Below are 13,976 nucleotides of genomic sequence, written 5' to 3' on the forward strand. Positions count from 1 at the left end.
TGGTCTTCCCCGGTCCCCTTGTTCCCCTTTCCATCTCTTTCCTTGTCTTCCCATAAAGACCACAGCGTCCTTTTCTAAAGTATTGTGCCGCTGCAAGTATGTAGCAAAATGGTGGACTGTCCATGGTTCCTTCTCACGTCATTGCAGGAACCCAGAGTAGGGGCCAATTCAGCAGCCTTGGGTGGAGCACTGCGAGCTCGTTATTTCGTGAAAACTCTTCAAGGTGGCAAGAGGGCCACAACCTCACTGACAACAGTACCACATTCAGCTCCACTTGATGACCAGCCTCAAGAGGATCCTGGCCCCAAGAAGGTGCTCCAAGACAGCAGCTCCCAAGACAAGGACGGGAAAGCTTCACCAGCCACCATCCAGGACCAGCAACGAGTGGGCGGCGGCACCCATGAAGCTGAACAGGAGGAACAGGACAGGGCCGAGAATCAAAGGAAGTTCCGATGCGAAGGAGATGAAATAGGAGAAGGCAACAATGAAGATCAAGTCAGAACGAAGGGGAACGATGGGGAAACTCGCACCTCCGCTACCTCGAATTGGTCGGAAATGACCCAAGGAGATAAAGGAGGAGAGCTCTGTGGATCAGGGCTCTCTTTCACAGAGGTTTCGAGTCCCGCTGTCAAATATATACTGGCCTGCTCACCGCATAAAGATGCAGCATCGGTGAGAATGAGAATGATCACACACAAATGGATTCCAAGCAACACGAAGATCTTAACTTAATTTTCTAATTTCAGATTTACAAACCTCTTCTAGAGCGGTTCAGAAACTTGGAACAAAGAATTATTGGAATGGGATCCAAGGTCGCGTAAAAGGAAAATGACCTGGATATGAAATCAGCAGGATATGTTTTCTTTTCACAAAAGGCTTGGCTTTCAGCCATACCCTTACGGAATAGAACGATTGGTTATATTTTTAAGTGAAAATGCAATGATAAAAGTGATGGATGCTTCAAGTTTATTTAATTATTGGAAAAATAAGGCAAGAATAGTGCTTCCTTAGCGGACATTCTCTTCCTCGGGTCGTACGTCGTTAATCTCTGAAACAAGACAAAAATATATAGAAAAAACTCATCGACTTTTTAGTAATATAAGCATTAAAAGCTAAGGCTGCCGTTATGGTACGGTAAATATTTCAAAAGAAACTAACCTGAAAGAGCTCAATCGCATTAGGCTCAATACCCGGAATCAAAATCTGATCCCAAGGTTGAGAGTCCCACTTGGGAAAACATGGCTTATAGTCCGGTAGTTTGGTAACACCAGGCCACGAGGTCTCGTCAGGAGTCCCCAGAGTGCGGAAAATCCGGAAGAGCTGGTCAATCTCGCTATCTCCAGGGAACAAAGCACGTTTATTGAGCTGGAATCATGACAATGGAAAGTCACGCAATTGGAATTGTCCCCAAGGGGTCAATCAACTTCTGTCCAAGTTATTCATATCAAAAGATTTTATTAAGAGTCATACACACATCTTTAAAGCAATAGCCACTCAAACGGTAGACAAACAGACATTTCACTTTAAAATGTCCGGCGTTTCCTAAGTCTTCCACACTTCTAGTAATCTCCCAGAGAAAAGTTCGTTACCAAAGATAATTACCATTTCTGCAAAGATGCAACCAAGACTCCAGACATCTACGGCAGTAGAATAGGATTTTTCACCAAGGAGAATCTCTGGCGATCGATACCAAAGAGTCACCACTTCATGTGTGTACGTTCTGACTGGGACACTGAATGCCCTAGCCAATCCGAAATCCGCCAGTTTGATTGTTCCACTGTTGTCAATGAGAAGGTTTTGAGGCTTCAGATCACGATGGAGAACTTGGTGATTATGACAGTAGGCTATACCATCTAATAGCTGATGCATGTAATTCTGTAAAACAAAGAAACTCATATGCCATCTCGAAAATTTGAAGCAATAAATAAATACTCATTTATACTTGAATTATAATCCAAGAACTTTAAAACGCACAAAAATACTTCCAGAACTAAACGCGGACTGGTTAGAACGACACTCAAAATTCCTACTAGCAAAGCAAATTAAAAAGTAACACCTACTTTCACTAAAGATGGAGGTAGACCAGGACATCCAGCTTCGGAAGGTGCACGCGGGATGTTTTCAGACTCGTCCATATGTTTTTTCAAGTCCATGGTGAGATACTCGAACACCATGTACAACTTGTCATCAGCATGAACGACATCCAATAATTGGACCACATTGGGATGCTCTAACTCCTTTAGGAGCGTGATTTCTCGAATGGCCGTGCTTGGAACACCCTCCGATTCCCTGAAAAAATGATTGCAGGAGTCTTGCATTATTCACGTTCCAATCGTCCTGAAGAGGCCTTGGTAAGAAAAAAAGGCACAAGAACAAACAAAATTATGACTAGCCATTCAACCATATCTAGAGGTAATATACATTCATAGACATGCATCAAATGGTCCTCATTTCTTTGATTATGCCACCTTCCTGCACAATGCTCCCCACCTATTTAACATAGAACCCCCATTCACTGTATTATTATGGGCCATAGCACCATCAGACACCTGCAAGATCTCTCATATCCCACTCATTGCTTTCTTTCTCTTCGGAGTGTTTACTCTCATAGACTGGAGAAAAGCAAGGCCTGTATCAAATTTGAATACTCAAAGGTCTAAAAGTACGAACTACCCAAATGGCTTTCACTGAATAGTTGATATCAAACCTGAGTTGGAGTTGCTAACAACAAGTACTCAATAAGTCGCAATTTAATTTTAGTTAATATAATTTCCCAAGCATTTAAAACAAACTTCCGAAACTGCTTTCACCGAAACTACATTGAAAAACAAATTCACTTCAAGTTTTTGAACGTATTTTCTAAGAAACATTGTGTTATAAACTTGTCATTATCATTTACACTATTAGTGTCGTTAATTGAGTGTCAAATGAGAAACAGAAAAAGGCTCCCCAAGGCGAGAGTAATAAAGCTAACCAATGGGTTTTTGGATGGCATATCAGACAAATTTTCTAATCAATATGTAGAACATAACTAGTATATCTCTCTTTCAACCGTTGAAACAGGCCCATAGTTGGGAACTTGAGGTAGGGGCGAGATTTAAGCACAGAATCTTGATTCTATGTATAAAATGACGTTCAATCTTCGGTCAAGGTTCGTGATGGCAACACGTGGTCCTTACGCTATCTGCTCCCTAATTTTCAAGTCTACAGGGCGTTTCAAGAGAAACCGAAAAGTACAGTGTCTCCTTAAAGTTTTGATTTAAAAGTCACTCGAGCTTGAGGCTTGACTCATCAAGGTTCATCTTAAAAAAGAACAGTATTTTTTAGCTTAAAAGATAAGTCAGGTTATGATCGAAGCTCAAAGGGGATATTGTGAATAAAAGTCGATATATGTACGTATGTATTAGTTCTTGCTGTTTAGACTTTAGTAGCATGAAATGGACAATAATAGATCGATGATCAATGTGAAGGATAAATTTGATAATCGACAAAGGGATATTGATATCTCAAAACAACACAATAAACAATAGAGCATTGTGATGGGCATGGTCGAAGACAAAGCTGAATCACGTGGTGCTACATTGAGTGCTGTGACTCAGATTTCTTGTATCCACCACGCGAGCACAGCATTGACAACAACCTTTAAGTGATCTTCTTGAAAATATTATTGGCACATCTATGGGCTCGTCACAGATAAAAAGCATAGTTGGCGAGTTTGTTGAGTGTCATCGCGATCATCTGTATTTAGGAGAGCTCACTCACTATCCATTTGATCAGTTCTTCAATTTGGGGTAATTGCATACCAAAAGCAATTTGAATGTTTACATGAAAGGACTTAATGCATACTAATTTGGTGCCCTAATAGCTCCCAGGTTACCTTACAAAGCAAGTGAAAGAGGTCTTCTATGACTTTGAGCTACTGTTGGCCTATATTGTTAGCAATATTTCAATTTTCAAGTTAATTGAAAATGGTACGATTTTGATCTTGAGGGCAAAATATGTTTAAAACCCGAGAATTGGTTTGCTGCATGACCGCAAAACTACCCCTGGAAAATTTTCATCAAGTGTGAAGAATCGTAAAATTGGAAAACTGATCGTGGATGAACTAACTGCACTGGTGTACGCATGAACTTAGTAGTTTGCCATGGAGGGTCCAGCAACACCGCTTTCACTTTTGAAAATCCAAGTTCGAATATTCAGTTAGTTGTTCACTTCTTTGTTTCTAAAAGAGACTCCCTTTGAAACACACTTGGAGTAACGATGAATTACTCATACAATGCAAAAGTATCCTCCACGGATTGGTCGTTGACTGATTGTGAATCATGCAACGAACCATTGACGTCAATGTAGCCAGAAAGCGTATCTGACTCTGGAGCTAACAAGTCAGCAAAAGATGGTTATCTTGTTTGGGAGCTTTCGCAGCACTTTGTCCCTGTTGCTAAACCAAGCTCAAAGGTCGATCCAATATTTCAGAATCTTCAACACCACCCTGTCAAGTCAGATGCTTCCTGAATGAAGGAAATGGAAACTCAAGCCAACCCTTCGTTCGTGAGAATACTGACTGCAACTCTAATCAACCTCCAATTCACTCTCCTAGCTGCTACAAACAACAAAGAACCACCGTTTTCTTTCTCTCAGCCCCTCGGAGGAGTCGCTTTTTCTCTCTCTCTCTCTCTCTTTCGTTCTCTCTTTCTGTCACGCATACACGTACAGACACATAGAGCAAGAGTAGGGTAAAGACTGAAGACCAACCAACTTGTGCAGAGTGTGTCGTCTGCGGCCCAATTTTCTTGCATGGTTGAAGGTGGAGCCGTCCGCCTAGTAACGTCCACCGTTTCATTTGGAAACGGAGCGGTAGTGGTAGGCGCTTATGATCAGGCAGTCCTCATCAACCAACAGGCCACAACCATCTTTCTCTCTCTCTCTCTCTCGGTCTCTCACTCTCTCTTGCTTTGCGCAGAAATATGAAGAGACCTAGCCGTCAGGGAAGAATTTCTATTTTTTTCTTGTGTATGTGCCACCTCCATGCTCGTCCAAAAGAAGACGGACAAGGAAGAGGAGCTCGTCGTGGAGGAACAGGCGAATGACGTTCATAGTACCAGGGAGGACAGTGGTTTGTTACACACACGCATGTGAGAAGGATCCCCAGAGTGAAATGCGAGAGCGTTTTCGACTACGTCAGAACCGATGGGTAGGATCGGTAGGGTCGGTAGGACGCACCCTCATTGGTACAACCAAGAGAACATGTCTTAGCGGACAGAACGCACTGGCTGCATAAACCATTTCTTCCTTTTACCATGCTCACTGATAGGCCATCTAGTTGACTCATTACTTGCGTTAAAAGGCACATTTTATGTACTAGCAAGATAATGATAATAACCAACACGGAAATTTCTTAACTACTCGGCGCAACCCGATACGCTTAGGTATTCTCCGAAGGCGGGATTCGAACTCAGGCCCTCTGGGGCGCCATGCCGTGCCTCTATAGGGTACATTAGACCACTCAGCTACCACGGTCATACCTTAACTTTCAATAAAGCACTACTATTTACGAAAGGCTTCTTAATCCCAGTACGTTGTCGGATGCCAAAACTGAGTATGTGGCTCAATCAAAAAGAAGCACAATATGATTACAAGGCATTCTTTTTACAACAAGATGAAAGTGATTTTTGTTAATAGATGTACCAGATGTTTCTTAATTAGGAGCCATTGTAAATATCAAGCAACTTTTCGCATTTGCTTATTGTTTAGAGGACGGGAATAAGGTCTCAGATGTCCCTAATAATATTTGGCGGACCAATTGGTCCCCAAGATGCCACTTCGAATTGTAAATACAGAAAACAATTTGGCATAGTCACTTAATCGTAACCATGATTTTGGAATTCAGCATGAGTATTCTGGTTTAATATTGGCTCGTAAATGTTTTGGTTATAGCAATTTTCATAGAAGCACTGATTACAAATGCTTGGGCTCCTCTGTCTAATCAGCACTGATGAGAAAGCATCCAAGAACATGTCAGTGCTAAGTATTGAAATAAAACAAAGCGGCGTCTTAAAATGTAAACAAACCCTAAGGAAAACCATTATTTAAGAAAACTCTGTGGAGGCGAAATAACAAAATAGAAAGAACAGGGCATTTCCTGTTAGACACTAGACCTGTTAATACAAATCCAAAAATCACAGAAATAAATGAAGTGGAAATTGTAACGTAGATTGCACAGTATGGATCAGCATTTAGCATTGTGTCCACTTTCCATTACGCTACCCTTAGTTTAATCTTTGGCAAGCCGAGTTCAAGCTTCTGTGTGGCATTTGAATTTCGAATTTCAAATTTGGAGTTGCTGCTTTAAGAGTTTAACTGGGCGAATCTGCGGTCATTCCCTAAGGTGAGGTAAGAACTAATGAGAGCTGTGATAACGGACCGGCAATATCTATTCATTGGGATAACCATAATCGGATGCCCTGGCATCTGATTCCTTAACAAACAAAAACTAAATCACAAATATTTGAAAAAATAATTAAGAGCTGACTGATTATATAAGGCGACAAATCAACAAAAATATAATAGATAAAAAATAAAAATAGATATGGCTTGTAAAAACCTCCTAAAGGTAAGGATGGTATGATTTGGTGTTCGGATTTCTCAAAGACTAAGCAATATGTCTGTAGCTGGTTCCGTATATTTTTGTTTGTCTAGTAGCGCCTTTACAGACCATATGGCTAACTCGGGAACATCCTAGAATGAGATCCTTTTTTTCCATAGGAAGGGCTTGCGTGCCACAGAAAATGTCTTGATAACTTCCTTGACATCCCACAAGCCAAATTATCTGTGAATGCTGTCATGATACACACTTTCGTGGCAAAGAAGCAAATATAATCAAGAGTTCATTATACTTCCCAAGGGCAAGCAACAAAGTGTTCGGTGTAAAAGAGGCATGCAAAAAAACAAAGCGACTAGAAGTTTGCCTTAAATCAAATTGCCTTCGTTTCGTGACATGGATTGAGTTCAGATTCCCGATGGATGACTTATTTTGCGTAAATTGTAGCTTTTTCTGTATAAAAATAGCACGAATTAAAAAAAACCTCACACACAAAAAGGGGCCGAAATTAAGATTATTGCATTTTTCCCCAGGTTTGGTCGCCCTGAAGAAAGTAGAGAAATGGCCCCCCCAAGGTGACCAGCTTGAAGATAAGCATATAGATTTGAGAAGCCCAAACTCAAATTTTCATTGTCAACACAGTGGAACCTCGTTTTAAGAACTTCGGTTATCAAAACAATTTTGATACTAGTCTTGTGGAAACCGATTTTTCCTTTAAACCAACCCAAAATGCATAATCGGGTATTTTTGCCTTTGCGGGTAAATGCATTGGATTCCCTTCTACATGTTTGTGCTTTTCTGTACGAAAAAACAAGGAATATTTTGAAATGCTGAATTTCATTCCAAGTTTTATCAAGAAAACTACTTTATCAATCCGATATCTCAAGCAGCCAATCTGACCAAACAACTAGTTCAGCTTAAAAGATTAGGGAAAAATAATTGGCTTTCTTGAAATTTTGTCATCAATTCAAAACCATGCAATAGTGATTTCATTTAGTCTTTCTAAATGCCTCTTACGATTGAACAAGCCCGTCTTGGAGCTTACGATATTATGGTTCAGAGAAAAAACAATACTTCCTACTCTAAAATGATATTTTTGGATGATTATATGGCTCCAAAACAATCGTTTTGGGGAACGATTTCATTTCCAGACCGAAATTTTCGCTCGAAATTATATTCGAGCACAGGAGCTTGACATTTGACGTATTTTCATTTAATTAATTTAAATATGCCACTTCATATTTCGATACTTAATCAAAACCAGTTCAAGAGGCAACTCAGACGCGGGGTTGAAACACCGAGGACCACGACACGGGGAACCCTGTCCATTGGCCGAGTGTGTCATGGAGCGCCATGCTTAGCCCCATTCCTGGTGGCCAGCCCGGCCATTTCCGAGGGATGTAGAGTCTCATGTCCTACGTCCAGCACCCTAGGATGCTGACGTTTTGTTCGATTTTGGCGCGCTTCGCAATCGTCCCAACAAAGAGTGACTTAAAAAGGCAACTTGTACGTGGTGGCTGTAGATTTTCCGGACCCAACTTCTCCCTTTCTTTCACGTTTCTCTTCTTTCGATGTTTTTGTCCTCGTGACTCGTTCCTAACGACGGCTTTCTACAGAAAAAGACTGAATAGCTCCTCCTTCCCCAGCCCAACCTATCCACATATATATGAGAAAGCTTCATTTGACCTTATAGTGGGGAACCCTACTTTCAAAAGAGGGCGTCCCAGTCCCAAGTTAGGAGAGAATGAGAGAGAAAGAGAATACGTACATGTCCAAAAACAACAATTTAATTCCGTGACGCATGGGCAATTCCTCAAACATGCACACGTGTAAACATAATATTATGATATATTATCATTAGTATTATCATTAGTTTTATCATCATTATAACTATTGGAGGGCTTTCTAACAGACGTAGGTAACTCGTACTGTGATATGGCTTTTTAATTGCACATCCCAGCCAGAGCACCTGGGTCTATCATCTAGAATGCAAATATAAAGCGGCTTCATGAAGCCAAAAAATAATGGCAAAAGGTATCTGCATGGATGACGAGATCTTCAATGTAAAGGCCTAGGTAACTCTCACTGTGATATACAATCAAGAATTCGCATTCCACAGTAAAGTCACTAGGCTCTTTCAGTGAGAAAATACTTCTTAATGTAATGGCTTCAGTCCTAATCGTGCGTGATCAGAGTTGCGAAGGTTGATTGAGTTGTGGAAACCGGGAGCACCATATCCTTCTGGACAAAGAGTGATGCCTTCCTTCTACGTTGAAATGACGCACTTCTGTGCCTTAAATGGGCAACGGCCCGCCACAAAGGGAAACTTGGAAGCACTCTACGTCTCAAGAAGCTCTTCAATTCCCTTACAACTTCACACCACCAACCACAAGTCTATGGGTGACTCGAATTGTCTCAAGCAAAGTGATCCAAGACGAGTTGAATTCGAATCCAATCTTTGTTTGGATGCTATATCACCAATAACGCCATTGCAACGACGCCATCACTCCACACACACTACTGGATGGAACAAGGCTTGTTTGGAGAGGAAAGAACAAGCTTGATTTGAAGGAGGAGAAGGAAGAAGGGGGAGGAGAGGGCTAGAAAACTGGGCGAGCCAACGCTCTGGCCCGCTGGGGCAAGGGAATCAAGCCTTCGCCAAGCAGCCTGCCCCATTCTGGCCAACAAAAACCCGTGAAGGCCCGCCCGGGCTTGGATCTTTCAAGCCGTTCGGCCTCAACCCAGAGCAGCCAGCCACATCCCTGCAAAAACTGAACCAATCCGGTCGAAGAAAGACCGATTCAACAAAAGCGAACGCGCACGCTCCTCAGTCAGTCTCGACGGTCTGAACATGGAGGGGAACGACGCAATAGAAGCACATTAAGGAGCACGAGCAGTGCGTCCCATGATGGCGAAACTTGACAATGACGGCAGATGGAGTAAAGCGAGTGAGTGAGTGAGTGAGTGCGTGAGTGAGTGGCAGCGCGTTGGAGCCAAGCCCCGCCAAGCGTCGTCTATAAATAAAGACTCTCTTCAACCAGCACCAGATCCCTGGCAATGGTGCCAGTCCGGACAGACCAAATTGAGCTTGCCCGCCCAAAGAATCGACCACACCGATCAATAAAATCTGTAAAGCCACTGCAAGAACGCCAGCTTGCCTCCATCTATGATGGAACTGTACCAGATGGGAGTCAACACTAGGGACGTAACTCTCTTATTGAACTTGAAAGCTCAACAACAGGGTTGCCAACTACCAATTGCCATTCCAACACAAACATTGCAGAATATTTTGAAGCGTGCACATTGTCAAAACAGCCAGTTTCACGGGTGCATGTGATTGGTATATGATGCATTATTTCATAGCTTCGCCACGCACATGTGAACAAACTGAAAAATGCATCCAAAATAGATTGAAAGATGTGTCAATCCACGTTCTCTTAAGGTCAATCATATTCGTTGAACTTGTTCTTTGCAGGATTTGTTTGATATTGCTAAAACATCACAATAGTTGTCGCAAATTTTCTCCCTTGACATAAACTTATTTCAAGTTCACTCTTGAAGGCAATTTAACTTTTTGCTGTTGTTGTTTAACCCGCAGTGTCCAAGAAACCTTTTACTACATTTGAACATTGTTCAGAAGAACTTCATGTGTTTTTCTGTGAGGAATACTTACGTCAAACGTGACTGCGGTTAATTTTGTGACTACCATGTCCCAACGTTTCCCATCTTGGAAAGAACAACTTTAATTCATTGTGGAGTGATACTTGATTCAGTTACTCTTCAAAAATTTCCTCTGTAAAATTCAAACAGGTTTTTTTTAAATAAGTTTCTGACAATGATTAAAGTAACTTGATTAGTCTTTAAATTTATGTTCTCTTTTTGGGAACATCAATAACCAAAGGGTATCAAAATAGCTCAAAAATTTATAAACAATCCCTTCAAATCCTCGAAATATGCATTTCTTGAAAGAAAGAAAAAAAATCGCAAATATTGAAAATAATCCAAATTAAACAATCAATGCAAATTTCGAGGAAATGTACGAGGGCTCAAAAGTTGCATTTACACTCAGTTTCAATAAGGTTTTTTGAAAAAAGCCAAATCTGAAACGGTTTTTTCCGGATTTCCTAACGCTACGGGAATGGGATCCCCAACAGTTCAAGACGGAAAAAGGTTTTCATCTTGCTTGATTTTACATTCACATAATATTTGATCCACCAACGAATTAGGGTTCGCGGACCTAGCTAGCCCTTGCATATAGGGTTGATCAGGTATTTTCATCAAAAAAATTGTCTCAGTTTGACTTAAAGGATGCTTCTGGATCAGCACCTTCATACTCCCTACGAATATTTGAGGGCAGCAAATTGAACAATGAAGAAGCCCGAGAAAGAAGAGAGTTGGACTTCATTGTTCTTACAAGCCTGGATTCTCATGGGACTTGAAGGTGCTTGCAAAACGCACGTTAAGCCTCTACGGCCACTGCAATTGACTCTGAATCCTGGGTTGGGACAAAGCTCATGAATGCTTTTGAAAACGTACAGTATCAGATACCTTTCATACCTTCTCTGAATACTGTACAGTCCCAACCTTTCAAGCCTTTCAAAGCTAGCTCTCTCATATTGTCCTTAGAATTCGAGTGAACGCATAAATAAGATTACTTTTGATATTTGTCAATCGCTGTTTCAAAATTTTACATATTTAGTGTTTGAAATAATGTTTAATACACTGCTAGCTTCAATGCAATACTAGGTAAACGATGCTTTCACCGAAAATCAATAGCTAAGCGATATTCAGTATTGCATATTTCAATACTTTTATTGATCTAGACTACTTTATTCCAAGAGGGCTTGATTACCTTGCTTGTTGTTGTGTACAATCTTTCTAGATTACATTAGATCAGATTATATAAGCATTCATGATTAAATTGTTTCTGTAAATGTCCAACATATCATTTGGGTGACTTGTTAGCTCAGGAGTAATGAAAGTTTAACTGAAGCATCAATTGGTTGCCATGCTGTACAGTAAAATCATTCACAAGTTACTATGACGCTAGGTGGCATAGTTCAAAGTAATTAAGATTGTTGCTTTAGTGGCATAGTGTTCTTTACCCTTTTGAGTTTTGGCCACCAGGACAGGCCTTGTTAAAATTATTCAGTAGAATGGAGTGCTTAAAAAGAAACAAAAAACGAAAATATGCACCCTTTTGATGCTCCTTTGCATTTTGGCTCAAGGTGATAGGAATATGGTTCTTGGTCCTATCATTTTCAATCTTCTCAAATGGCACTAAATATTATCTATTTTCCTCCTAAAGATGCAAAATTTTTACTTTGTATTTCATATTACATAAAACCATCAAAAAACACATATTTCTTCATTTCTAGCTAATAAATCTAGCTAGATGTTTCAAAGAAGCATATATTTAGGTCAAAAGTAATAACTTAAGGATTAATAAATAAATGATTTAACAATTTTCATAGTCAACTTTTAAATCACTGATGCCAATCACTGGTCCTTTGTAAACTAAAATAAAAGTAATGCATACTTTTGAGGTGGTTTTGCTCCTCATGTCAATTTTAGAATGACGTACGTATATAACTATCAATGGGCCATCAGGACACTTTGCAGGTCACAAGGTTTGCAACTTAGCTTAGACTATACCACATTGCAATGCTTTGGAAAAAACCATCTAAATAAAAAGATGGGTAATATTCATTCCAATCTACTTGATCCCTTTCATACCGCACTATTATTATAATCTTTATTGAAAGGATTCTTGCCTCATTGGATTTTTACAATTATTATGCCAGTAAGCTCGCACTCCATTTAGTGATTTAAAACCGCATTATTAAAAACAATTCTGTGTTGAATGGTTCGTGAATGTGGTAGCCCAGCATGGTTTCATGACGGCATATTTTGAGATGCGATTTGTATCCAGTAGCACCTACAGAGAGTATCAGATAGTTTCGTGAATGCACATTTCGAAATACGACTGGGTAAATTTTAGCATTGTCGCATTTCAAATTTTGCGTTCACGAAACCATGCGGGGGTATCTCATTGATAAAACCACTTGCTTCTTACATTTTCAGCATTTCGTTGTTACTTTGCTAGTTCACTTTTTCAGGCAATTGCACGATAAACTCAACTAACATGGAGCCTTTGCATTTGTGAAAATTCTTATCTTCAGGCATGGAGGAAATCAGGAGAAATATTGCGTAGAGTCAGCTGTTTTGCAGGTAAACGTTATTTTCCACCGATTAGTTGGCGGTGCTGTCTTTTCGAACGTAACCTAATCACAGTGGTAAAAATACCCTTTAAAGTTTTGATGGAAATTCCCAAGCACATCTTGGCATTTTTCTCCCTCAGAAAATCATGGGGAACAATTTTGATTTTATTGGTTTATGAAATTCTAGCCCACACAAAAAACTTACATACCTAAAAACATTATAAAAACTAAAATTTTCAAAAACCTCCTCAATGTAAGTTGGGAGCACATTTAGTTAGCTCTTGAATATAAACTATGATATCATTTGTTTCACCGCTTCTTAGTTACATGGAATTTAGTGGCCCAAATTTCATCGTTCTTAGCCCCAAAATGCCCCGGTTATATGTTAATTCAATTTCCGAAAGAATTAATATCGATTTTCAACATCAAAAACACAAAAGAATATTTTTCCTCTTCTTACATAGTCTCACAATAGCTAAAAATGCTATATAATGTCACTTAAAACACACAAAAAGTGTAATCTTTGAAAATGTGTTTTACAATCATCTATGTACACTTAGTTATGCAGTCACTTGAATTCTGAAGACGGTAAATACAACAGACAATGTTATAGATTTTGTCGTTTCTTAAAGACTTTGTTGAAACTGATTGAAATTAGCTTCTTTAAGGCTTCATTGATATTTGTGAAATTTTCAGTGACCACTCAACTAAATGTACATTGGACGCTTTTAAAAATGAATTTTCAAAAATCTGCTATTTGAGGGTTTTAGATATGGTTGTACAAGGTTTTAACTTAATTTGAAATTATGCAAGAAATGGAAAAGTAATCTTTCATTTTTTGCGAAAGTGAAAATCGATATTATATCTTTTGGAAATTAAATTAACATAAAACCGGGGCATTTTGGGGCTAAAAACGATGAAATTTGGACCACTAAATCCGATGTAACTAAGTAGCGGTGAAATAGATGATATTGTAAATTACATTCAAGAGCTAACTAAGTGTGCTTCTAATTTAGATTGAGTAGGTTTTTGAAAATCTTAGGTTTTATAATGTTTTTAGGTATGTAAATTTTTCATGTGGACTAGAATTCCATAAAACAATAAAATTAAAGTTGTTCCCTATGACTTCTTGAGGTAGAAAAATGCCAATTTGTGTT

General features: G+C 39.6%; 2 protein-coding genes across 2 annotated transcripts in view; one reads left to right on the plus strand and one right to left on the minus strand.

Moving 5' to 3' along the window:
* LOC131884528 (xylulose kinase-like) overlaps positions 1 to 952 on the plus strand; it is a 10,707-nt gene extending 9,755 nt beyond the window's left edge. Inside the window, exons 8-9 of the mRNA XM_059232347.1 lie at positions 148 to 672; positions 747 to 952. Of these exons, the coding sequence (XP_059088330.1) occupies positions 148 to 672; positions 747 to 821 (600 nt within the window). The 3' untranslated portion in view covers positions 822 to 952. The remainder of the gene's footprint in view (positions 1 to 147; positions 673 to 746) is intronic.
* Positions 944 to 13,976, minus strand: part of LOC131884545 (cyclin-dependent kinase 2-like) — a 17,080-nt gene continuing 4,047 nt past the window's right edge. Inside the window, exons 2-5 of the mRNA XM_059232370.1 lie at positions 2,061 to 2,289; positions 1,603 to 1,875; positions 1,159 to 1,365; positions 944 to 1,048 (exon numbers count right to left, since the gene is read on the minus strand). Of these exons, the coding sequence (XP_059088353.1) occupies positions 971 to 1,048; positions 1,159 to 1,365; positions 1,603 to 1,875; positions 2,061 to 2,289 (787 nt within the window). The 3' untranslated portion in view covers positions 944 to 970. The remainder of the gene's footprint in view (positions 1,049 to 1,158; positions 1,366 to 1,602; positions 1,876 to 2,060; positions 2,290 to 13,976) is intronic.

Source organism: Tigriopus californicus, chromosome 1, assembly GCF_007210705.1.
Source record: "Tigriopus californicus strain San Diego chromosome 1, Tcal_SD_v2.1, whole genome shotgun sequence".
Lineage (NCBI taxonomy): Eukaryota > Metazoa > Arthropoda > Copepoda > Harpacticoida > Harpacticidae > Tigriopus > Tigriopus californicus.